Source organism: Rhipicephalus sanguineus, chromosome 1 (assembly GCF_013339695.2).
Source record: "Rhipicephalus sanguineus isolate Rsan-2018 chromosome 1, BIME_Rsan_1.4, whole genome shotgun sequence".
In the NCBI taxonomy this organism is placed as follows: Eukaryota; Metazoa; Arthropoda; class Arachnida; order Ixodida; family Ixodidae; genus Rhipicephalus; species Rhipicephalus sanguineus.
In genome coordinates, this window is record NC_051176.1 from 60,578,815 (window position 1) to 60,605,255 (window position 26,441).

The 26,441-nt window shown below is 43.1% G+C and overlaps 1 protein-coding gene across 3 annotated transcripts in view; it reads right to left on the minus strand.

Annotated features, from left to right (window-relative positions):
* LOC119391925 (uncharacterized) overlaps positions 1 to 26,441 on the minus strand; it is a 129,948-nt gene that overhangs the window by 76,702 nt on the left and 26,805 nt on the right. For all 3 annotated transcript variants that reach the window (XM_049414472.1, XM_049414471.1, XM_049414481.1), the window contains exons 5-11: positions 24,847 to 24,926; positions 20,046 to 20,135; positions 17,095 to 17,182; positions 11,693 to 11,902; positions 7,420 to 7,481; positions 3,900 to 4,021; positions 745 to 807 (exon numbers count right to left, since the gene is read on the minus strand). In XM_049414472.1, the coding sequence (XP_049270429.1) occupies positions 745 to 807; positions 3,900 to 4,021; positions 7,420 to 7,481; positions 11,693 to 11,902; positions 17,095 to 17,182; positions 20,046 to 20,135; positions 24,847 to 24,926 (715 nt within the window). The remainder of the gene's footprint in view (positions 1 to 744; positions 808 to 3,899; positions 4,022 to 7,419; positions 7,482 to 11,692; positions 11,903 to 17,094; positions 17,183 to 20,045; positions 20,136 to 24,846; positions 24,927 to 26,441) is intronic.

Below are 26,441 nucleotides of genomic sequence, written 5' to 3' on the forward strand. Positions count from 1 at the left end.
CCCACATAAGGAAAAATAAAACCAAAGGTCACAAGCGAAAATGCGTAATTACCTCACCACAAAAGCGAACCGAATTAACAAGTGCAGGCAAAGTGTCCAAAATGTTTTGCTCAATATACATGGCTACCAGAGCTAATGTATATATGCCAACCTCCATAGCCGATCACAGCCTTGATGAAACTGAAACCATAACCGTTTCGATGAAACTGAAAACACAATGTTTCAGCCATGTTTTTGGGCACGGGGCTTGATGGCTGTCACGCCTTGCAGCTAAGTTCGGGTGTTGGGATCAGTACGGCGCTGATAAATGAGTTTGGCGCAACAAGGGTGGTTTGGCACAGATTGGCGCAGGTAAACAAGTTTGGCGCACAATGGCGCTAATGGCGCTGCTGTTCCACCCCTGCGCTTTTTTTTTCTGCCTATTGCTTACCTCGTCCTGCCAGCTAACTCGGCACCAATTTTTCTCACTCCCGTCACAGTCGAATTTAACTGTCAATTGTAATCAACTGTATTTATAGTCTGTTGCTTTTCTTTTTTGTAATGCGTACAATATGTGACACTGCTGAACATAAAATAAAGATACTATGTATTACATGTATACAAGGCTAGGTTAGGCCGTCATTTGGATGACACAAGAAACCGAGCCCCTTCGTGACATTACTTACTGGATGCTTTGCAACATTCATTGCACACACAACCAATGGCATAAGTATTGAAAGGCAGCATGAAGAATCAAGAACACACCTGAGGATACACTGTAGGGCAGTCTCTTCAGTCCAGGGTGGCTTGAAGTCAACAACACGTAGCCTTTGCACAGCATTGACCAGAAAGAAATGGGGTTACACTTTTGTCGCATATCTGATGCTGAATCAATCATAGAACCGATTTTACAGAGCACCACAAGAAAGTCTGTGTTCCAATATTTATTAAACATTCGCCTAAACTTGCAAATGATCATTAGACAAAAGCAGGTAAAACATACAAGGACATGTGAGTACACAGCCTCTCGTTCAACAAAGAAAGCACAACTGCGTTTACTACAACTCAGTGGTTGCCCACACGATTCCATCTAGCAGCCAGTGCAGAATTAGATGGGCCCTACTCTCTCATTTGAGCACTTCGAAAATTAGAATGAATATTACGGTATTCGCTATACGTTTTGACCAGAATTTAAATTATTTAAAACTTCGAAGTATTCGAAATGAACAAATAGACGTATATTTGACCGCATTAACCCCCCCCCCCCCCAATAAAAAGGTGGCTTCACTGCAGTGCAAGGCTGCTATGCCATGAATCCACCTATCCAAGGGAAATCCGCACGGTCGCGAAGCCACACTTCAAGGTTAAATATACACCAGGTGTTTCAAAAAATGTGTCTGAAACCCTCAAAAATCAGGGAAATGACATATTTCCTCGAAGCCTTCATAATTACTTCTTCTGTAGCAGCAGACATGTTAAGATGGTTAAAGACATCATTTGGGACATTAATTAAGAAAGTTAAATTAATGAACTTTTTAATTAGTGGAGTTAGGCGGTTATGTCAAATGGGGAATTGAAGTCTTTCATGCGAAGAACCCATTGCAGCTTTGAGATTTCGAAAAAGCGGCCTCTAGTAATAATTGCGAAGTAATTCCACCAAATTCAGCGGCGGAACCGAAACTGAAAGGTGGAAGAATGCAACTGCGCATTCTTCTGAGGCATCCAGATTGAGTGAGCGTCGGTATATCAACCATCAACCGAATTCGTTTTGTGGGTGTGCAGGCTGCACTTGCAATTATAGCACGCATGATGCACATACGTTAACGAACATGGAAGAACTACACCTCTGTAATCTTTGTCCTTAACAGTGATGTCATTCTGCTTGTCTGCTTGTTGCAATCATTGGTGCTTTGGTTCCGGTTTCGTCTTTGAATCTGGTTGAATTTCATTACGACACAATCATTACTGGAGGCCATTTTTTTCTAAATCTCAAAGCTTCCATGGGTTCTCCGCATGAAGAACTTCAATTCCCCATTTGACATAACCGCCTAACTCCACTAATTAAAAAGTTCATTAATTTAACTTTCTTAATTAATGTCCCAAATGATGTCTTTAACCATTTTAACATGTCTGCTGCTACAGAAAAAGCAATTGTGAAGACAGCACATACGTATTCAATTTTCCTGATTTTTGAGGATTTTGGACACATTTCTTGAAACACCCGGTATGTTACCTGCACCTCAGCTAATTATCTCTTTAAGTCTAAAAGTGTGCTATACGAGCTTATGTGCGCCAAGTATAGCAAATTTTAAAACGGAACATATTTTAGCGCTTATAACGTGCACCCTACTGCTATTCAAATCTTGCTTCCACTTCCCTGCGAATCAAACATGTGACATTCGCACACGTCTAGTTCCAATTCATAAAGATATTGTGCATGCTAGTTGGTTCACGATAAAAATTCTCTTTTATTCATAATGTGTGATATGTGCTGTTCGAACTACTCTATTCAAAATTGTTCGACCAAATCACTATTCACTTCGTATTCGCTTTGAACGTCTAATTTGTTATTTGCTCATTCCTGCACAACACTTTATAGACATGGTTAATAACCCTTCCTAGCTGCTACAGGTTGTTCTCGTGAACACCTGAACGAAACGTCATGCCAAAAGCAGCTCAGTTTTAGGTAAAGGGAATGCCAGCAGTGCCAAAAGAAAACCAGAAAAAAAATGAGACGGGAACAAGAAGGATGCTGGATTCTTCCCAGCATCCTTCCTGTTCCCGTCTCTGTTTTCTTGCATTGGTTTTCTTTTGGTGCTGCTGGCATTCCCTTTACCATGAACTATGTACCAATTTGCCCAACAAGTCACCCTAATGAGCTCACAGTATATACGAATAATCTGCCTGTCTTTCACTTCAGCTAATTTACATAACGCTACTTTATAAGCTTAATGCAGATTATGTCATTACAGGGGACAGGTGTGTATCGTCACGAAGCACATAGCTAAGGCATGACACGGTAGAACACATGGGAACACCATTAGCAGGTGAAAATAGTGGGTGTTTTTCCTAAGGCTGCCGAAATTCCTGAATATGAAACACTTAAGATACAAATGCGATTTTTAAGAAACTGAATTATCAGGACACTGGCAGACATTTGGAATTAAGTTGTATTTTATTTGTTTACTAATTATCTAAATACGCTAATTAAACGTTAATTAGTGCAGCCAGGTTGATACTGAGATTGGAAAGTTCGTTAGTACCGATTCCATACAAATTTTCAAATCGCAAAAGAAGTTCTTTCTCCAAAACCCTCAAGTATAAGAATGTTTCTCACTTTTCCACAAAGCAAAAAGCTGCATTGGAAGAGTACAGAAATCCATGTGTACAAAAAACAATAGCTGCTGACATCTTATGATATCTCTCAGTCTGCTCATACAAGCCAAACCATCTTCCTAATCTTGAAGTATTCATTAAGGTGCTACTTTACACTATTAGTATTTTTTTAGCACAAATATTCTTTCGTAATGCCAATTTTTCATTTCCTTCTGGACACTGCAGTCCAGGAATAAAGCACCTTTGGGGCACCGCTGCACAATGCTCATAGTTTCCATCAGCAGTTTACAAACCATAGGATTTGAGAAAAATGCAAGTACATCAGAGGGCTGGTATTCAAATTTTCAGCCTTGGTGAATTATATAGCACTGTACGGATTCATCAGCTATATTTGCAAGCACTGCTGTGTCCGAGTTTTCTCAGACACAATGGCGCGCAAACTTCCAATGTCGAGAGTACATTGTGAAATGAAGTTAGCTGGTTTTCATTAATGATTTTGCCATTTCCCATAAGCATGCAAAGTAGAATAGCAAGGCCACCCCCCTGTGTGCACACATCGTAAGTTGGCTGCAACGCTCCCTCACCAGATAGACCCGAATGCACTTTCCAGCTCACTCTTCAGGACCAGATCCAGGCTTCTCCGCAAGATTTCACGAACCTCTGTTGAGACGGCGTCTCTGCCGGGTGCTCGTGGTGGTACAACGTACTGGTAGTATGACAAAAATAAAATAGGCATGCTACTAGAGCAAGGAGTAACTGCATGGCAAAAGAGAAAAAAATCACTAAAAGCAAAATACACAGAATCACTCAGAACTGGATATTTTGCGAAAGATACTAGAACCTTGACCGACATTAGCAGCAACCCCCCTTTTTCAGGCGTTCCTATGCTAAATGCAGCACAACAGACTGCAGTAGCCTCCACGAAATACCCAAGAGCCGCGAGTGCCGCAATACACAAAGCACAACCACTGGTCCATATGAACAAGATCTTCGTCTTGGCCTTCATGGATGTGAACATCACTGCAATCACTGAAGAGTGACCATGACAGAGATGGCCACACAAATAATGGTGCATTTGGTCATACCATCATGTTCCCACAATTACGCAAGTGCCAGGTGTGGGCACAGACCGATTACCTATTTATCCTGAAAGTCAAAACAGCAGCATTGTTGCGTCCTGCATTTCTGAACATTTTCAGCAGCTAGTCAGCATCATTCTGCAGGCTATTCAGCACCCAAATAATGCCAACTCTTGAACTCTGCCACCAAGGTAATAAAAGGGTATGCATTCTTGGAACACCTAAATCATCCCGTGGGCCCATTTTAGAGTACAGCTCTTCGGTGTACGTTCCTGCATCGAGCATCGGCGTGCCTCACCATAACCGAGTGAAAGAACAAAGTGAAAGATGAAAGGGTGAAGAAGCACACCTTGCATGCCACGTCACATGTGCCTCAGCCAATCAGAGTTCATAATGCAGTCATGTGGCGTGGCATTTTGATTTTTTCCTATGCCACCAGGTGCTCCTGCCCTCTACACATCTCAACAAAACATTTTCTCAGCAGAGCCATCACGCGCATTGAAACCTTTCGATGAAAAGAGATACTAGTGTTGCTAACGTATGTTTGTGTATCATGTCCCCCCTTTCACTTCTCGCTGTCACTGTACTGTGCCTGCAAGGCATGTACGGCATGCAAGGCCTGCAAGGCATGTACAAATGCTGGATATAAGTAAAAGTCTCTAAATTTATAAGTATATATTTATTTATAAGGATATATATATATAATTTATAAGGATATAAGTAAAACCTCTAAATTTAAACCCAAAACTCACTCTCAAGAAGAAATGCCCAAAAAGTTCCAATAAGGCAACATCTGTCTTTGTTAATGACCCAAGGATGATACGATTCACCAGAACATTATAGAATTAGCCAAGTACGACAGACTTTGCAGAGCCCCCTCCCTCAACCCCGAGGAGGAAGCTAAGCTATATGGCCCAGTAGTGTGGGGAAAAGTCACTACAGTCGACGTCCGATTTCCCGGACGCCCGGAATTCCGGACATGCCTGATTTCCCGGACTCATCTGTGGCACCGTCAAGTTCCCCATAGAGTCAATGTATTAAAAAGTCCGAAATTCCGGACGCTTATAGCCTTCGCCATCCGGTTTCCCGGACTTTTTACTGTTAACCGCCGACCCAAAGTCACCACCGACGCCGCCATTTTGATATTTTTCATATCCTCGAACCACCATACTCGCATCGCAGGTGTTGCCAGCAGCACCGCCGCACCGCCGCACCGCGCCGCGGCCGCCGTAACCTCGAAGCCGCACGTGTCAATCCGTTGCCAGCCGTAGCTTAGCCAAGCCTACAGTAGCCAAGCCAAACCTCACTGTGTTCGTTCACGTGTTGTTTTGTCAGCTCTGCCAGCTCTGCGGTCGTGTCTGCGGTTGATCGTTTGCTGCTGCGTGCTATCTTCAGTGATCACGTTTTCCGACCTTCAGCATCCACCGAATTCCTAGCTGTTTCGTGCTGCGCTTTTCGTCAAGCAGATTCGCCGTTACAGCGATGGCACCGACTGCTCCTTCGTCTTCGCCCGCGCACTCGACGCCGAGACAGCCGTCTCGCCCCAAGTGGACAGCGTGCGTGACGAACTGCCATCCGCGGACATTGCCTTCGACGATCTGCGCGCTGTCGGCGGGTCGATTCTAGCCGGGATAACCTTTGAAGGCTTCACCGATGCTGACAAAGACCTCGAGCTATGTGCGGAGTTGACCGATGACGAAATCATTCGTCAAGTTACGGAGGATTCCGACGACTCCGACACCAAGAACGAAGAGCCAGCTCCTACACAGCCAACGAGCTCGGAGTTGACGCGAGCACTGATGACACTGTCATCGGTGTACAGCGGCAACATGACGTTGACTGAAATTGAGGCAGACATGATCGCGGGCAAGCGGACCGTGCAAAAGAAAATAAGCGACTTCTTTGCGCCCAAGTGCTGACCTATGCGGTAGCGCCGGCCACGTCGTATTTTTTTTTTTTACAGACGGCTCTTTTCAGAGCTACCTAAACGATGCATTGGCTGAATTGAAATGGGAATCTTGTACTCCGGCCTTGACCCTCTCCTTCAGCGAAAATACGTACCAAAAGGTGCGTTTTCACGTGCATTCGTTTTTCCGGACTGCCCGATTTTCCGGACGTTTTCGCGGTCCCTTGAGGGTCCGGGAAATCGGACGTCGACTGTATAGTGACTGTGCTATTTTTTTGTTGAGTTACAGCTTTCCCAACCATTATTGTGATAGCAATGATAAGGGCAGTTGCTAGCCGTCAGTAGTATAAAGAACATTCGATTTCAAAAAGAATGAAGATTTATTGAAAATTACACTGGATTAAGATGAGCCAGTAACATGAAGGCATATGCTACCGGTACGAAGCATGAAAGCAATCTGTCCAGGCACCACAACAACAGCTCAAGACCCTCTCCGTGCACCTACTACAATCACCCTTGCTGCTACAATCCAATGCCCATGCTCCTTTCCTGCATTGCATGGCTTGCCTTCTCTTGTCTATTATAGCTAGCACCAGAATTGTGTGATTATATATTATAGATACATGCTCCTAAGGTGGACACTGAAGCATTTAATATTGACACACTCCAAAAGAAAATTTCCCATCATTATCACTATGATGTTCAGTATAAAGTACAAGTGAAATAAAATCCTATTGTAGATTTTATTATAGAAGTATTTTACTGTATCACCATAAAAGTGATCACTGTTATGACCATACTGCAGAAGTAATCACTGCTGCATGTGGCAGCAACAGGGCCACAGCCACATGCAGTGATAGTTGTAAAAGGTGGTGCGCACCCTATTATGTGAGAAATAAACAGTAATCGACGGGCTGTATGAGCCAAGAGGGCTGGTCACTTCATATACTCGGATACGATTCAGATACGACATCAGATACGATTATGAGGCACACCATGGTGAGGGTGAGTACTAATTAATTTTAACCACCTGGGATCCTTTAAAGCCCTCCTAAAGCTAAGTATATGACAGTTGGTGCATTTTGCCCCTACCATTTTAAACGAGCAAAGATCACGTACAGTAGGAGTGTCTGATGCGGCTGATGTTTCCTTGGCAGCGTCACTCTGCTCCTGCTTGGCACCTGCAGAATAAATAAAAGACATCAAGAAGGCTAGCAATAAATTACGAAAAGAGTGCAACACAGCCTCACCTTAAGGGGTGTACTGACAAACTCTACTGTGTACAGTGCTCGTCAAATGAAACCCGAACAGCGGCAAGCCTTCGCATGGTATAGCGCGCGCCGTCCAGTTATCACCATTGACAGGTGCACGCATCCAGTTTGACCACTGTGAAGGCTTTCTGGTGTTCGGGTTTCATTTGACGAGCACTGTACATCTTGCACATAAAGGGACAACACGAGGCAAGTTTAAGAAGGTTGAAAAACACATACGTTGATTCCCTGATAAAACAAACATTAGTGTAATGAATTATCGGATATGAAAAATCAAATCTAGAATGTTTTCACTAAACAACAAATAATAAATGGATCCTTATGAGGAATGAATATTGCCTATAACAAAGGTATCTCTTGTGCAATATGTAAATTCATCATAACGACATTTAATCACATTTTAATTGAACACTCAAGTTGGTTCTGCAATGCCTGACCTCAATGATTAACATTATTGTGATGTCACAAAGCAAAGCGAAATTGGCTGGCATTGTGTTGCAGAAGGCTAGGTTGGAAACAGGTGGTGCTAAAAAAAAAACACTCCGTACAATCGCGTAGTTGGCGTAGTACGCATAGAGCGTTACCAAGCCTCGTTAGCCGCTGCGGACGCTGTGCATCGGTGGCGCATAGAGTTACTGTATATAAAGTGCTAGGCACCTTTCATTAGCCTGTGCTCGACCTTGATAGCTGTAGCAATCTCAGGAACCACACTTATTACATAACCAATCGTGTGTCATCGATGCTTCGAATGTTTGTAATCGATATTTTTCACTCAGCAATCATAGTTTTACGACATATTTCAGTAACCAATTACATGCAACTAAACACTTTATTGACGAGGCAAGCTGCAACAGCCAGTTCAGGTTTAAGCACTATAATTCTGCAGGAACTACCTCTTTGTGTTACGTGGTTGCCTCTCAGACAATCATGTTTGGACTGGCAAACACAAGCGCTCTGTATTTGTTTACCCATCCTAAGCAGCCTATCAGCTGTTGGCTGACGATATGTGAACTGATGCTGCTATGGCTGCTTTGAAAGTTAATGCCAGAAAATCACTTATGGTCGATTTTTTCCACTTTTTTATTGGTCCTATAGGAAGTGCCTACTCCGAACCACAGAAACAACAGATCAAAATGCAAGAACCTCATCAAAGTGCCCCACAACAAAATTGTGCATTTAGTAGCCACAGTCCTCTGCACAATGTTTTTCATACATTACAACATTGTCCATCTTTCCAGCATGAACATCAAGCATGTTTGAGTGCTGCTGCTGATCTTTCACAAGAAAATGAGGGATGCTGCGACAAAAACTTTGCAAAGCAATTTTAATAAATGACAGCACATAGCACGGTGCACGAACATAGGAAAAAAAGGACAGAGTAGAAAAAGAGTGTTCACTTCCAGCTGATCATTATTTTGCAAAAGAGCGAAATATACATGTGCAGAAAACAATAAGTACAAGCCTAGTGAGAACATTGTCAAGTCAAATCACTTTGAGCACGTGCCCACGATTGTCCTACAACACGGCAAGCAGATAATCACACTCAAGCCGTGACAGTGCAACGGATGGGGTGCTTACACAGCAGTTGCCTAGCTTTTGTATCTTTCTCGCTTCTATTACAGTTGAACCAGACTATATCTAACCCGTTTACATCGAATTATCCTGTATATCGAACAACTTCTGGACACGGTATAGTTTCAGTGAGAATATATAGCGAAATTTACCGTTACATCGAACAAGAATAGCAGCGACTCTCGATACATCGAACGTCAAGCAGGGCAAAAGTGCCCCCGGAAGTTGGCTTTCCCTCGCAGCGGCGGGGAAACTGGCGCTTTTCCCCTCCGCTCACTCCAAAAGTGGTTTAACCCGGCGGCGCATGAGCCGCTCTCCCTACCATGACCACGCCGCGTCAGTCGAGCCGCCGTCACCCCCCTGCAAAAAATGATCCTGACCCGCCTGCAGAGCTTGCTGAGACAGCCAATCAGGGCCTCTTGTACTCTCATCGTGCGAGCGCATGGGTCGTGTGAGTTATCTCCCTGCATTTCTCGTGCTTAGCACCGTGCACCTGTGCCGTGATGGCTAGCGTGAAGCAGCAGAATTTGCCTTTCGCCGTGAAGCTCGAAATTATCAATCGAGTCGAACGTGGTGAGAAGTCGGACGTCGCGGCAGCGTACAAGATTCCGAGGAGCACGATCTTGAAGAATAAGGCGGAGATTAGAGATAAAGCGGTCAAAAGACCCGGTGCCCGTGGCGCCCGACGCGTATGCACAGCCGTGTATGAAGACGTCGAGGCAACCGTGTACAAGTGGTTCGTCAACTGTAAAAGTGGTTCGTCGACTTCGGCAACACCATTGCCGGCGTTGCCGAAGTTTGGAGCGAGCTATCGAAATTTCCGGAAGCTGTTGACGGGTCAACGGTCGACGAGCTTGTGAGTGCAGATGATGATGTCGCAACCACGGGTGAGCTCAAAAACGAAGACTACATTGCCGACATTGTACCGAGCACAAGTGAAAGCAGGCACAATGACCAAAGAAACGACAATCCTTTACCCACATCCTCAGAGGTGATTGGTGCTCTCGCACTAGCCCGGCACTTCTGCGCGAATGTGGAAAGTTGCGGCTTCGCCTGCTCAGACTCTTTAGACCATGTATAGAAATGTGTGCTGTCGCCGGCAGCAAAGTTGCTCAAACAGAAAAAAAATGGAAGACTATTTCAAGCGCAACTAAGCTAGCTTCGTCAATAAAGTGCTTTTATGAATGGTATGTGAATTTATGACGTCCAATTCTTTAGCAGGCTTATATCGAATTATGCCTTTTATCGAACTGACAAGCGTTTTTTGCGAGTTCGATATATCCGGGTTTGACTGTATCTCACACAGGTTAGCTGCAACCTGTGCCTTGCCAATATCGCACACAGATGAAGAAGGGGGCTGCAAGCACAGCCACAGCAATGAATGCCAAGATGCCCCAGCACCATATCTAACAGAAGCATGAGATAACATGAGGTCGAAGCTAACAAGTGAGGTAATAGAAGCAAAAAAGATACACAAGCTAGGTGACTGCTGTGTAAGCACCCCATCCGCTGCACTGTCACGGCTTCGGCGTGATTACCTGGCCAGGTTGTAGAGCAATTGTGGGCATGCACTCAAAGTGATTTGACTTGACAATGTTCTCATTAGGCTTGTACTTATCGTTTTCTGCACATATATATTTTGCTCTTCTGCAAAATAAAGATCAGCTGGAAGTGAGCAATCTTTTTCTACTCTGTCCTTTTTTTTCCTATGTTCGCGCGCAGTGCTATACACCATCATGGACCAAAACCAACTTGCCCAAGTTTCAACTCTTTTACAATTTTGATAACAAGTGAAAGACTGCAAAGGACGTACAAAAAGAAAAAAGAGCCAGGCAGGTTAGTTTTATTTGCTGCAATTCTTCAATGTTAAAGTTGGGAAGAAAATAATGCAAAAGTAATAAACTACCTTCATAGTGTAGTAATTTGGTTGGTTGGTAACAACTTTACTGTTGTAACAACTTTATTGTGGTAATTGGCAATTATCTTCTGTAACGTGTACAGATGCAGCAAGAATGGAGTGAGTCGGTGTATCATGATGCCATGACACGTCCAACTTTTGGTCACCAAATTTATAATGATTTACAGAAACAATCAGCAAATTATTCAGGGTGCTCTGAAAAATGTCATTTCAACATTCTATTTAACTTCAACAAAATTATCATATTAAAAAAACTCTTGGTAGGTATAGGAGTGACCACACACCACATATTCCTTTTTCTTTTTAACTGTGGTTAATCTTTGAACTTAGCCCTGATCTTGACTACCTATGCAGCTGCATTTCACTCAGCCACAGCAAAGCCAGCACTGAATGGTTAGAGGCTTGTTTACCAGTGTATCGCAGCAACCACAACACTCAAGCCAACATGTTGGGCAATGAATATTTAATAGCAATGAAACACAGTTATTACATTGCCCTATTTTATAATCTGCTCCTTTCTTTCTTACTGCTGCAAACCACAGTAAGAAATTTAACAAAAGAGTCTAGCGAATTCTAGCTTTACTGCCATTGCGTATCTGTCAACTCTGGTTTGGCCAGCTACTATACGTACCGAGTCTGTGCTCCGAAGATTGCAGCGACAGGGAACTGCGCTTTTGCTGCTTGGTGGATGATTTGGGCAGCGGGGTCCGTCGACGATTGCTTTTGGCAGCCGGCGGGAAAAGCTTTTTCTCCAATTCGTCGGCTGACAATGTGTCAATGCTGTTGATCATGGCCTTGTTGCGGAGATTGCGATCATTGCTTATGAGGAGCACTTTGCTGCCTGCAGTTAAAAACAAACATTTGCAGATAATCACTCATTCGTCTAAAGCAGCCTCATAAACATTCTTAAATGCAGTAAATAACATGAACAGATGCACATGCATTTGGCCTTTCTTTATTTGTTCTCTGTATTGTTCACCATGCTGTTCACAAACCAACTGCAGCCAAACTTCCTACTGTCAAATGGTAAATAAGTCGGCCCAGTGCTCACTACAAAAAACAAGGTGTACGAAATAATTAAAGGCACCTTTCTCCTTTCTGAGATACCATTATCACAGAATAACTATTTGACTGTTGCCTCACGAATACCCTGTCACAACAATTTTTATAACCAGCCAAGAATAGGCCGAGTTACGGTACTAGCCATGCACTTTAAACAACATGGCGGGAGGGGCAAGTGGGCAACGTGTCACCCAAACGCTATGCCACCACACTTACAGCAGAGGTGTTGAAATGGTAGAGCGTCCGTCTCCAGTGTGGGAGGTACCACATTCGATTCCTAGTGCTGATGGGTACCCAGCAGTTTTCCCTAACCTGTGCTCAGTAGTGTAGATACCCATCTTGGGCAGGTAAACTTTCCTTTAGACTCGCTTCTATCTTCCCCCCCCCTGGTGCCCCATGATCCCTTACAAGTTGCAGAAGTTAGTGCCTTTTCTAAATTCAAATGACTACTGCTGTGTGTCATGAACTTGAGCATGGCCACTACTTCTGATTCAGATGTGCATGGTGCCAGCACATGGTAGACACAACATGTGCAGCTGCAGTATCTACACAAATCAGCACGCAGCCTCCGAGATCATTCTCCAGCACACCATTCACAAATTCAGCCAATACCTGTCACATCTGCCTGCAGTATAGTTGGGCCCACTCACTGTGTAGTTGGGACCAACATTTACAGAATTTCATTTTGAAAACTCAGCAGTGTTGCATGGGGCAGCCACAAGCGGAGGTGGCGAGTGGCACTGTAGTTGCAGCCAGAGTTCTTCAACTATATGAGCTTCAAAACTCCCCATACCCACCATGTATCCAGATCCAGACACACCACTGGCCAAAATCACAGAGGGTTGCACCACTTGTGCATGGAAAAACAAGCTAACAAATGGCATTTTTGTGCGCTGCATTGCACAAGCTTGCAAGCGATGCCAAATTGATGAAGCAAGCACTGTGTTTACAATTGCGGCTTACATCTTGCAGGTGACACAGCGACCACACAATTCTTCCACCTTTCTCGAAAGTACTTCCAATTCTTGCCATGGCAACTCGCACAATGACAGCAAAGACTGCAGCGATCGCCGCAAAGCAGTGCATTTTCTATTGTCACTTTCAGGTGACCCGTCAGTTTGATACCCTTTGCGAAATTTTAAAGAAAAATGTGTGAGCGTGCCGTCATTGATTGGCCTTGTGAGATAAAGAAAAGAGGTTTCTAGATTTCTTGCCTTGAAATGACAAGACACATTCCGATTGCAGTGATGGCATGTGGAAGTTCTGTACACTATGTTTGTTTGTTATTTACTTGGCTTTGTTATCCGTCCAATGCCTTTGTATAAATAGCACATGTGATTGCAAAATAAAGGTTTTAGTTGAAAGTGTAATGAACACACATTCAATTTACTTAAAATCTCGTTGCGTATGTTCTTGTCTCGCAAGCTTTTTGTAGTACAACTCATTTTCCATATCACAGCAACAGAATGCACTTGTGTCCTGTTCTCTGCTTTGTTAAATTTTGATGCGCTCTTGTTGCGCGAACAACAAAGCATATCAGTAAATGACACTGGTTGTGCTATAATGATTTGCCTCAGTACAGTTTGTGTGGTTTTCTCTTGTTGCTTTTATGTTCTTGGGAGAAGCGGCAACTATCACCACCAGCCAGAGCATGTGGCATGTGGCTGGCACGCAGTGGCAACTAAAGGTTGGAGTCTACTTCTCATTGCCTCCACGCAGAAGTGAGAGAACTCACTCGTGAGTCGACTGACTCAGACTCACTCAGACTATGATCGAGCCGTGAGTCTGCGTCCGAGTGAGTCCGGGTGAGTAATATTTTGGTCAGCTAGAGTCCGAGTGAGCCCAGTTCAGGAAAATTTTGGCAAGTCTGAGTCCGAATGAGCCCTAAGTGGAAAATATATTTTTGAGCGTGTCTGAGTGAGCTCCACCTTTTTTGCCAACTTATAGTCCTATCTACTCTATTTCAGCATTGCTATCAGCCTTACGTCTGCTCACGTTTATACTCACGTCCGCTCACACATACCTCAGTGCACTAGCGTTCGTACACCAGCTTAATATTGATCGATCAGAGGTTTGAGTTATCAAGGGTGGGGGTGCTTTGACCTCCTCCCCCACCCGTAAACTATTACACTGGAAGTTCTCGATAAAAATAGCTCGTGTGAGTCGTTCCTATCAATAAAAACATCCTTACTGGATTAGAACCGCACATAACTCATATTTCAAAGTATGAGATAAAAAGATGCCACGTAGAGCCCCCATTATGTGAGATATCGGTGTTAAAGGGACACTAAAGGCAAATAATTTATGCCAGAGTGAAAGGTCGATGTGTGAGAACGTCTAAAACGTCAATAGTATCAACAGCAGTGCTCTAGTAATCGAGAAATTAAGGTAAATGTAGGACACGATGTGCGCCACGAGTGGGACATTTTGGAAATGATCCCGATGATGTCAAAGAGTCCCGAGTACAATTAACCACTAGTAATCAAACTAGTTGCGATAAAAAAAGACCTTCCGTGCATCACAAGACGTAATAAAATGCTGCTTGTTCATTTCTGTTTGATTCATGGAAAAAAGAACTTCTTGGCGTTACCATGGGGAACAGCGCAAGTGGTTCAAAAGTTCTGTTTTTGCCGAGCTGCGCTTCGCTCATGCGGTCATGTCTCAGCAGTCTGCTGCACATTCTTGGATCTCGCTATTTTCACACTGTTGATATTCTACTTCTGCTGCTGGCCAGCTAAGCTCCGTTACAGTGAACTATACAGTTTTGGAGTGGCCCGTGGCTGCATCTTGGCAAGGTTGATGGCCGCTGTTGTGTAAGAAACCGTAGCATCGGCAGCCGAGCAGTAAAGACAGGCAACCTTGGGTACGGCAACTGCTACGTCAGAAGGCCCATTCAGGAGGGTCATTTGAAGGACGCTAACACCGTGCGGACCACTAAAACGCGATTTTCTTTCAAAATAAGCATTTCCTTGGCACAAAACAAGCATTACGAGGTTTCTGGAGCGCTATTTCAACAATCAACATCGACTTAACATTTGCTTTTAGTGTTCCTTTAAAGAGCATTGACACCACGGTCAATAAAGCTAGTTATGCGCTAACGGACTCATGAGTCGACTCACTCAGACTACGACCCAGCCGTGAGTCCGAGTCTGAGTGAGTCCAGGTGAGTAATATTTTGACGAGTTTGAGTCAAGCGAGTACAGTTGAGAAAATTTTTAGTGAGTCTGAGTCCGAGTGAGTCCGGTTGAGGAAAATTTTGGTGTGTCTGAGTCCGAGTGAGACCTAAGCAAAAAATAGTATATTTCTAGAGTGATTCTGAGTGACCTCCAGTACTTTTGCCAACCTATGCCTCCGCGTCACCTCTGAGGGCTCCAGCTGGCCACTGGCTCCAAGGTCACGACCCTGAGACCACAATCAGGGTGTCTACCAACCTAATTTTTCCGAATTCCCCCACTTTTCCAGGTTTTTCATGAGGATTCTAAGAATATTCCCCGAGTGGTAAGCCTGCTGGAAAAACAGACTCTCTCTGTATAATAGAAACGGGCACTCGAGTGGTAAACAAGACAGGGCATAAACTGCCTGCAGAACTGAGGACGTCTGCCATTGCATCGCCACTGAATGAGCTTGACCTGGCCCGGCGAGCCTCTGCTCATAGTGCTTCTGGCCAAACTAAAATGCCTTCAAGTCAAGCCGAGGTCACGGCCAAGACAAAGAAGCACAAATTTTTTGGGTTGTCAAGGTCGTGAAAAAATGCGACCGGCAGTTGTCCGCTATATTCATAGGGTGTCACATAACCTGAAGAATGTTGCCAATCGTCACGGTGTGCCGGTGGTGTTTTCTGCCCCATGTGAACTGGCGTCACTATGCCCCCACATCGCCTCTGGAAATAGGAGCATGCAAGCTTGCACTAAAAGCCATGCCACTCAGTTCGTCAAGTGCTCGACGGGGGTGGTATATGAAATCCCTCTGACGTGCGGGAAAGTATACATCGGCCAAACGGGCGGTGTATAAATGAACGACTAAGGGAACACCAGCTTTCGATAAAGAACGGACAAGGTTCTAGTGTGCCTATTCACTACAGCGCATGCCCGTCGGCTGCCTGTGGCAAACCGTGCCAGCCTTTGCTGGCAACAACAAAAATCTTGAGGCGTAGTCAGAACCAGTTGACACGTGAGCTTGCCGAGGCTTTCTTCATCAAGGAAAAAAGAGACATTTGCGTCAGTGATACCTCCATAAGATTGTACGATAATGAAAGCAGGTTCCTCGCATGCGCATAGATGATTTTGCGGTTTGTGTTGCATAAATATGCGTTTTGTTTTCAATAAAATTCAGTCGCGAGTCCGCGACCATCCTCGTTCACTTCTTTGTCCGTGTTTACTTTGCGCAGCACCTTGTTTCATGATGTACGACCGACTCGCCCAGTAACATGCATTATTGAAGCACAAATTTATCGGCATGAGAAACATCATGCTTGGGAACTGAGATATGCTAATATTTGATCTGTAGAAGCAACAGTTATATACTGTCCTTTTTTTTTACACTTCTGCCTAGCTGTTCACTGTAGTTGCAGAAAAAGGAGAGACTTTATAAGTCTTGATGAAAGGTAAAGATTGTTTTCGTGATGATCGCACAGACCGCTGTCAGCCAGTTTCCATGACCAAGCCAGGTTTTGCAGAAATTCCATGACAATTCCCTAACTTTTGCAGACATGTCCAAATTCCATAACAAGTTAAGGTTTTCCAGGTCGGTAGACACCCTGACAATGTTAATGTCCTAATACAGCTGTACATAAAAACGTCCAGACCAACCCCACTGTAATACCCATCAGGCAACACTAAGTAAATAAATTAAAAATAAAAATACATTTTAAGTTCCCTCATGCCATATACTCAGTTAAAAGCATGCATCAATTAGTCAGGCATAGCACATTCAGGTTGTCTGTATCAACCTGCGACAGAAGAAAGTACCTACCTTGCTTTTTAAACTCCAGGCACCAGTGCAGGAAATGGTCATCATTTAGTTCACATCCTTTGGGCAGGGCATCATCCTTCTGCCGTGCCTGCAAAAAAAAAAAAGAAAATAAACAGTAGAGCAATGTGCATCCAGAAAGAACCACCGCCCATCATTTTTTGGTTGGCTTTCCTTTAGCACATTTATGTACGCCAGTCCTATGCTTTCCTCCAAATGATAGCCTGTTTGTGCAAAGCTACTGCAAGTCTGAAGTGCACAAGTGCTAGCACAAAGTAAGGACAGATAGAATTGGGCAAAGGATGAAAAAAAGTTCGGCTGGTGTTACACTCTTGTAAACAAGAAGGCAAGAGCCTGGCTGCATTCATGAGAGACAAATGAGCCACAACGAGCAAGTACACATGTGTGGCATTAAATCAACCCTTTGAACGCCTCATGCAAGCAATTATGTCATGGTATGTCTTTTTCAAAGGTGTGCAGACTTTTGTTCACCTTTAAGTGTTTCTCAGATCCTGCAGATGCAACTCAGAATTGTATGCTTCTGCCACGCAGTATTACATCAGTTAACCTGACTCTTTGCCCAACACGTCGACTGTATAGGGTCTTTTTTCGAAGCAGCTTCAAGCAGTGGCGCAGCTTTGTGGTAGACTACATGACTGCCACACAGAATACCTGGTTTCGATTCAGGCTCAAACGCTGATTTTTCTTTGTATCCAATGGGATTTTTCGTCACGCCGCGTTTTGCGTCAAGGTTGCCAACACAGACACCTAAGGCCTTAAACGTGAATAACATGTCACATATAGGGGAACACTTTTTATCAAATAAGAGGCAGAGTACTAAAAGGGTATAGCGCAAAAAATGACGAACACAGAAAAGGGGAAGCAGACAACGGACTTTTCTGTGTTTGTCGTTTTTTGCCCTGTACTCTTTTAGTGTTCATGGATAGCCAACTAGTCCAACATCCTGTTCTGCTAAAGCGGCAGCGTGTACGTGAACATTAAGAGGTAGCACTCAAACGTATGTCCGTAGCAGAAAGCACAAAGAATTTGGGAAAACATGTGTGCTTGTGAAGAAACAAAGCAGGTTTCGAAGCTGCCTGGCCTCATAGCAGCTTCTGAGGAGACTCGTGGCGAGGCTTAGCACGTAGAAAACAGGACACAGAGAAGAAGATACAGGACAGGCGCTGACTGTAAACTGAAGTTTACTGAAATTGAATCCCGCTTCTGGTAGTTGGCAAGAACATCACAACAGATCAACCAAGACGTGCCATCCCATGTACATCCGTGGACGAAACAAAATCAAACAAACAATTATAACTTGCGTGCAAAACAGAAATAGAAAGTTGTCAACACAAAAGCTAACATCAACAATACTGCATACCGAAATTATCTCGCAGGTTTCATCGAAGATATTTATTTTATTTGAGGAAAATTTTGGCATACTCAGCCTCCGATAGATGTGGCAAAGGTTGGCAGAGACACGTGCCAGTCTCCTTTTTAATCATGGCAGCTTCTACCAGTTCCCTAGCCACTTGGTGCTTGTGCGCAAATAAAATCTGCGTTGCTTCGAAAAGCGGCACACAACCATAGCAATCTTTACACTGCATTGCCAAGTGCATGTAAGGCGTGCCTTTCAAGGAGCTATGATGTTCCTTTAGACGAGCATTCAGGCAGTGCCCCGTTTGTCCAATATATGAAGCACTACATGAAAATGGCACACGGTAGACTACATCTGATTTACAGCCAACAAACTTCTTCCGATGTCTCACGCCACAATCATCATTTTATTGCTCCATTTACTCTTACTTTTCTGTCAATGGCTGCATAAACTCTACCAATTCTGTTTTTTACAGAAAACAGAACGCGTACACCATATCTTGCAGCAACCTTTTTTAACCGGTGAGAAACGCCATGCAAATATGAACCAACCACAAACTTATGCCGCTCAATGACCTGCGCACCATCAGCCAATTCCGTCTTCAGCTTACACAAAATTCTGCTAGACGCAGAGACAAGAACGTCATCCAGGAACCCCCCTTCATGGAGCCGGTTCACCTGTTTACTGAAAGCTACATTTTACCTGGTGGATGCATGACTTAGTGACAGCTGCATTTAGGAAATTTTAACAGATACTATACGACTCTTTAGCAATCTAGAATGTGCTGAAGAAAACTGCACCAAAGATTTCTTTGTTCTAGGTGAGAAAATCCAGCAAATATGGTTTGAAGCCAAGATCAAACCCAAATCCAGAAACTGAAGGAAATTGTCTTGAGGGTAAATAAAAACTAGCCGACCACCACACGCTCCTTGTCTTTAGGGACTTCACACATGAAATTCAATCCAAGACCTCTCTTCTTAGAAACCTTTAGAGCATTGATCATGACACGCGTGGGATGCAGATCACAGCAAATCACGAGAAAATCATATGCCTAACGTAAAATTTTCAGATGTGAACTGAAATGTGACAACAGTTCCCAATGGTAAAAATTTTCAAATCCTGAATTTATTATCTAACCAATGAAAACTCGCCGACTTCTTGCATGGCACTAGCCCACTGATCTGCACCAAATACAATTCCATCCATCCAATAGTTGTTGCTTGGCTCATTTGCTAACTCAGTTATAAAGCTGCCTACACTAGAAGCAACAGTAAGCCAACTCTGCAGCCTTATGCTTACATCAAATTGTTTCTTTGCAGAGAATTGCCATGCCAATTGCTACAAGACAAAACAGTAGGATTTGAGATGAAAAGCAAGCACAACTTATCATGATCACCCACTCCAGCAGCATGAATGAAACAAACCCACCACCAGGCACATCACCTCCAAATTATTGATAGATCCAGCCAAATTACGACAGAGCAAGATTCTATAGTCATCTAGAGAGCATGTACAAATAATCCAAGCAGGACTTCAATGCCAATTTGAGCCAGTCTACAAATGCAGGTCCACCTACCTCAGCAACAGTCTGCCCACGGAGCCTGGGGTTCTTGCTTGACAAGGCCTGGTAGATGAACTTGATCGCAGCTACAGCGCTGCTGGACAGCTGCAGCAGAAATATGCCAGCTCAAGAAAGTGTGGCACTCATGTTAAGAAAACAACAAACAAAAGGCAACTGAGTACAGTCAAAACACAAAAAAAAAACCTAGCCATGCATTTCAGCAAACAATAAAGGATTATGACCCACAATTGCAATGGGAGCCTAAGCGGTCTGCGCTATGAGCTGTTGTTGCTTGCGTCAACAAGTGGGTGTGGTCAGGGGTGCAAATGCTGGCTTGTCCATGCAGCAGCACTGCACATCCAAAAGCTTCGTGTGTGCGCTTTCCCATGCCTCATGGCATCATTCCCATGCAATACAGGCAGTGCATGCCAATGCTAGTACAGTTAAGCCTCATTATTATTAGTTATAAGGAACTAAATATGAACCTTGGTTGGTCACGATTCAGTTCAGTGAGAATTATTCTTTTTATAACAAAACCTAAAATGCAAGAGCTGCTACGATATCTGCTGCAATGAAGAAATATTTGGTTTGTGCAAGGCTCAAAACTCGAAAGGTAGCATAAAAAAGAAGAGAAATCTTGAAAGACAATTCACAACCACATTTTCACATCCCTCAATGACAGATCACATTCATTTTCACATAAATATGAATGCAGGCCTGTTTTGTCAAATGAACTTTATTCTTTTGTAATTTCACCTTCTCATGTTCCAGTATATTTAGTTTGAAATGCCACAAGGAGACAGCTAAGTATTACCTAGTTTGTAGTGGGTTTGAAGCCTAGAATAATGCATTTTAGTATCTAGGATTTTTGCACGAGACAGATTGTCGATTTGTTATCTCTATTCTTATCGATTCTTATCTGTACTGTTACAACAAATGTTGAGTATAACGAACTAATTTATGGTCCCGATGCTACCTCACTATATCAAGGTTTGCACAGTTAAACCTCAATATAACCAAGTCAGAAAAATAACTAATTTACATCGTTAATTAAAACTGTCATATTGAAATTTGACTTTTTATGCAAAGTATATAGTCATGAACAGATTCTTTTTTTTTACAAAGATGCTACAAAAAATGTTAGAATAATAGAGCAATAAAAAAAATTAATTTCAATAACAAAAATAAAAATCAATTTATGAGCCCAAGAACACTCCCTGAAGCCACGCCGACAAAATAACCTTCGCAGCATCCCTACATGATGCATAAAGCTGAAAGAAACGCAGCTCCAACGTACTGTGAAAATCAATGTAAGTGAAACTATCATGCCGATTCTGCCACCGTGGATTGCCATCAAATCCTTGGGTGTTGCCCAGAGTGACACGGCACCGCTGCTGTACCAAGCCACTTGCCTTGCACTTAGTGCTACGAGCACACAACATCGAAGAGTGTCACACGCCACAAGCACAAAAGAGCTATGGTCTAAAATTGAATAAAAGCAATGAAACGACCTGAATTAAAGCACCTTTGTTTATGGTGGCCACGTTTTCTATTTTCCAACATCACGCATGCAGTATATCTGAAAAACTGAGCGATACCTGATATGATGACGGGAACTTTGGTCGCCTGTATGCATTAAACTAATGCACACAGGCAACCAAAATTCCCACTATCATATCACAGAACAATCACATAATTTTATAGAGCTGATAGCAGTGCGGCGGGTAACTGCGAGCAACTCCAAAAAAAGCAGCTAGTTAGCTGCTTAAAACTCTTTATAGCAGTGCCTTCTCCAAAAAATAGCTTCATTTATGGTAAAAGCATCTGTTCAGACTGTTCTCACTGAGAATTTATCCTAGTCCAGAATAGGCTTTCTCAACCTTGGGATCATGGAAAGAGAGTTGTGTGATATCACAAAACAAGTGGCAATGCCCTTATCCTAACCGTCGTCATCTGTTTCCTGAATGATCGTGATCGCTTGCAAGATAAGCAAGAGTGCATTGCGTTTTAAGGTATGGCAACCTCTTGGGCTACTATACTTCTCACTTGACGCACAACAACAAAACTGCCAAATCGGGTGCTGACGCAAGGCATCCGTGGCGCGAAATACAAAACTATGCCACGGTGATAAAGTACAATACGCTAGGGTTCTTGCATGCATGCTGTCCCTTTCTGCATGCATGCATGCATGCTGTCCATTTTCTTTAGCATAAACTCCATTCTGTCTAACTCAGTGATTTAATTAAAAAAAACTACACAATAAGAATAGCTGGCCCTATATGATGCAAACAAAGTTAACACCTCCTTAATTTAACGGATTCAATGCCTCAAAGGAACCCTGGGGCTATGCCACATTGCAGTAGAAAGCTCCATATAAATTCTGACCTCCTTCAGCATTATATTTGGCGAATAGTGATTTGGTCAAATAATTTCGAATCGATTTCGAGTAGTGTATATCACATATTATAAAAAAAAATGAGCATATCTGTCATGACCCAACCAACCTGTACTATATATTTTTTTAATTGAAACAAGGCATGTGCAAATGTCCTTCTTTTTGGTTCGAAAGAAGTGGAAGCAACTGAATAGTAGCAGGATTTGACTTTCTGTAGAATGCAAGTGATAAACTCTAAAATATGTTACATTTTAACTTTGCTATACTTAGAGCATATAAGCCGGTATAACAAACTTCTAAACTTAAAAAGTGATGAATCGATGTGAGGGTAATATGTTCATTTAACTTTGAAGTGAGGCTTCGCGGCAGTGCGAATTTTTTTCTGGAAAGGTGTATTCACGGTATAGCACTACTCCACTGCAGTGAAACCACCTTTACAGGGTGGTTACATGCAGACTAATATACACCTATTCGTTCATTTCGAATACTTCAAAATTTCCAGTAATTTAAATTCGAATCAAAGCGAATTCGAATACTGTAATATTCGTTCGAATATTCAAAGGCTCAAATATTCGTACAAGTCTAAAATTTTGTTTATAGTATACTGAATAATTTAATGTGCCATCTACTGCTTGGAAGTTCCACAATTTTACTAAACACAGCCATTTAACGCTTTGCAAAAACAATTAGCACCAAATAATTTAAGTGCCTCACTGGTTTGTTAGCGAGGTCCAAAGTTGCTGATGGGCTCTCTAGTTGTGAACTTAATTCAGATACAAAAATGGCATCAGGTATTTCATGTGCAGTATACATGGAAAATGCTGCCAAAAAAAAAACAACAAAGGAGAAATGTTTACATTCCCGCATGCTGGTACGACACACAAATGTGTAGATATCTACTGGTAATAGAAGTAATTTATAGTACTCGTAGAGATTATCAAGGATGGGGGAAAGGAAAGATCCTTGACATCATAATGGACTCTTAGCCACTAAAAGAAGACTGGCCAAAGGAATTGAAACAAAGGGGAAAGAAATTAAAACAGAGACACAACTTCAATTGTCTACTAGTCAAGTTTCTTGCAGGATATTGCTCACACGTGCTTACTGACAAGACTTCCTGAAAACTGTGAAGTGATTATTACAGCTAAGTCATTTAAATTATTTGAATTCTGAAATGTTTTGGCATGCCAGAACACCATAACCTGTATTAGCGTCTTGAATGGGGCTGGTTGGTACATACTGATTTTGAATGAAGAAACAGCGCTAGAACAGGACAAAGACACTGTTGCATCAGCGTAGCTTCGCTATCGCTTCGCAAGAACGAAATGTTGTATCTTTCAAAACAGTGATTTGGCAATGTTACAGCGATATCTTGTTCCCTGATGTGTATACTGATTGTGTTTTTCCCCGTATATATGGTTGTTAGTCAGCGCTGTGTTAGTGTCCCCTCGTCTTTGTCCTGTCCTAGTGCTGTTTCTTTGTTCAAAAACACCATAATCTAATTGAGGCATGCCATAGCGGGTGCCTCTTGATTAATTTTGGCTATCTACAGCCTTTTAACAAATGCCTAATACCCCGGTCACACTGGCAAGTTTAGTGTCATTTTGAGCGAGTGCACTTACGCCCCCAGAATGGCACTTTGGCAGCGCGCTGCTACACGAGAAAGGGAAGTGCACTTTGAAAATGATTGTAATGGCGATGGGTACTTAAGTAGCACAACAGGTATTTGTTATTTCAGGCAATGTTTCTTATGTAATACTGTGTTACAGCTATAACCACCCCTTAAAATAAAATTTACGTACAAACACGGCGGCTGCAGCCATTGCACGGCGTGCGCTGGGCATGCCCCTGGCGGTCGTGGCTGTAAACTGCCTGAGAATGAGAATAGCAAAGTAGTTTTTTGTATTATAGTATGTTTTAATGCATAAGAATATTCCTAATAAAGAAAACAATCGTTCAAAAATGCTATGAACTCGGCTTCGGATAATAACTTATTTATTTTCGAGCCACTGCTATCGAGGCTAGACACTCCGTCTCGGCGAAGTGAGTTTGGCGAACGCACTCGCCGGCAAGTGCGCTTTGCAGCGAGTGTCACTAAACGTTCCCGTGTGACAGCGTGCGAATGGCACTAACGGCGAAGTGCACTCCCTCAAAGTGCACTTAAGTTGCCCCGTGTGACAGGGGTATAAGTCAACATACAAGAGTGCTTTTTCAAGTGAAGCACTCCCATCAAAATGTGGCCGCTATGGCCAAGATCGAAGCAGTAACTTCAAGCTAAGCAGCACGATGCCACGGTCACTGCACTCTGTGATGGGTTTTGCATGCATCCCTGCGTGACACTTGCGGAGCAGTGCTACAATTAGAAATGCGTTAAAGCTTTGAGCTTGCTCATAAAACAAGTTCTTCCACAGAATGACATACTGGGCCTTTCTTTTTGGTCTTAATGTTGTCGAGCTCTTGAATAGCCATCCAAGGGACACACAATACCATGTCTTCATTGCCTGCATCAATAGATTCACAAACGGGCAGTCACAACACAGCAAAAAAAAAACGTTGCCACAAATTTTCGATTCACAACTTGGAAAGCATGGCTGTTCAACTGCACAATGTAACTGGGCTCACTTGAAGAATGGGCACGTGTTAAAGGGACTGTCTACCGCTCGGAAAAATTTTTCTGATTCTGGTGAAAATGAGAAGATAGTTCGTCACATCGGCGGCAACGAGCATGCTTTTGCCCCATAAAAAAGGAATTATATTTTTAATTTGATGTTGAAAATCGTGAAAGAATGACCGCCAGCGTCACCCAACGGCGATGTGGTTCAATCCACTGGTATGACAAGAAATCCTCGCAGGTAGACTCATTTTGCTTAACAACAAACGTGTATAACTTGAAATTGTATTTTACACACTTGAGGCACCTTTCGGTTGCGTCAGAGAGTAATTTTTTGCCTTTTTTTTTTTCTCACGCATCTAAAAAGGCGCCCGGTGGCACTGCTTGCGGCGCCGTCATCGATTTCTTCTGCTTCAACTCATGCGCTATGCCATGCGGCTCTCCGCGCTGGTCGTAATGTGCCGCTGTATTGTTGTTAGGATGTCTCACATGTGCTGCGCTGTGAAAGCACGCATTTATTGTCTCTTTTTGATAAATCGACTTGGCTTGGATTGCGACAGCAGTGCTAAAATAAACGCATAGACTGCGATTACAGCAAAACAAGTGTTCTGTAATCGTATTATAAGACTTCATTTAACCGCTAGCGCGCTGAAAACGACTGTTACATTCATTAGATTAGTGTTCAGCGAAAATAAAGTAATCCTTCAGAAATCACATGTGCTTTCGGTTTTAATTTTTACCGGCACTACAATCGTCATCGCGTCCACCAACCAGTGTTGTGGGCATGTTTCACGCCAATGGAAGAAGACCGAACGCAGATCGAAAAATTCTGTTTTAAAAATTTCTACTCACTTTCCAGAGAAACCACTGCGAGGTTGGACACTTCAGACGGTACGCTTTCTATTGCGGTACAAAACAGAAAAGCGTTGAAGGACGGTAGACAGTCCCTTTAACTACCTTCCTTCCTGGGCAAGCATCTCAGAGACACGGAAAATAAACCTCACACATGGCTCCCCACACTATGCCATGGAGTTACTTGGGCTATGCATGCCATGGTGCAAATGGTGAAGCAGTTGCACTTATTTCTCCCGTGACACACTACCCATGCAACTGGAAAAGCCGGAGAAATGGTGCACCACCGCACAGGTGTATTGTATTATTGTAGTCTCCAACGGTGGAGGCTACAATAATAAGTAAATGTAGGTATTTCGAGAAAGGCACACAAGATCGCCAAACACTGATGGTAGTTGCATACCATATGGTGAAAATGGGAAAAGGCAAAATTTTTAATTACAGTCATATAAAGACAGTTTTTAAAGACAGACATAACGATGCCTTTTTTTTCTTTCTTAATAATTCATAACTAGCAGAAAAATGATCGCTAAATGTGTTAATCACTGCCGCC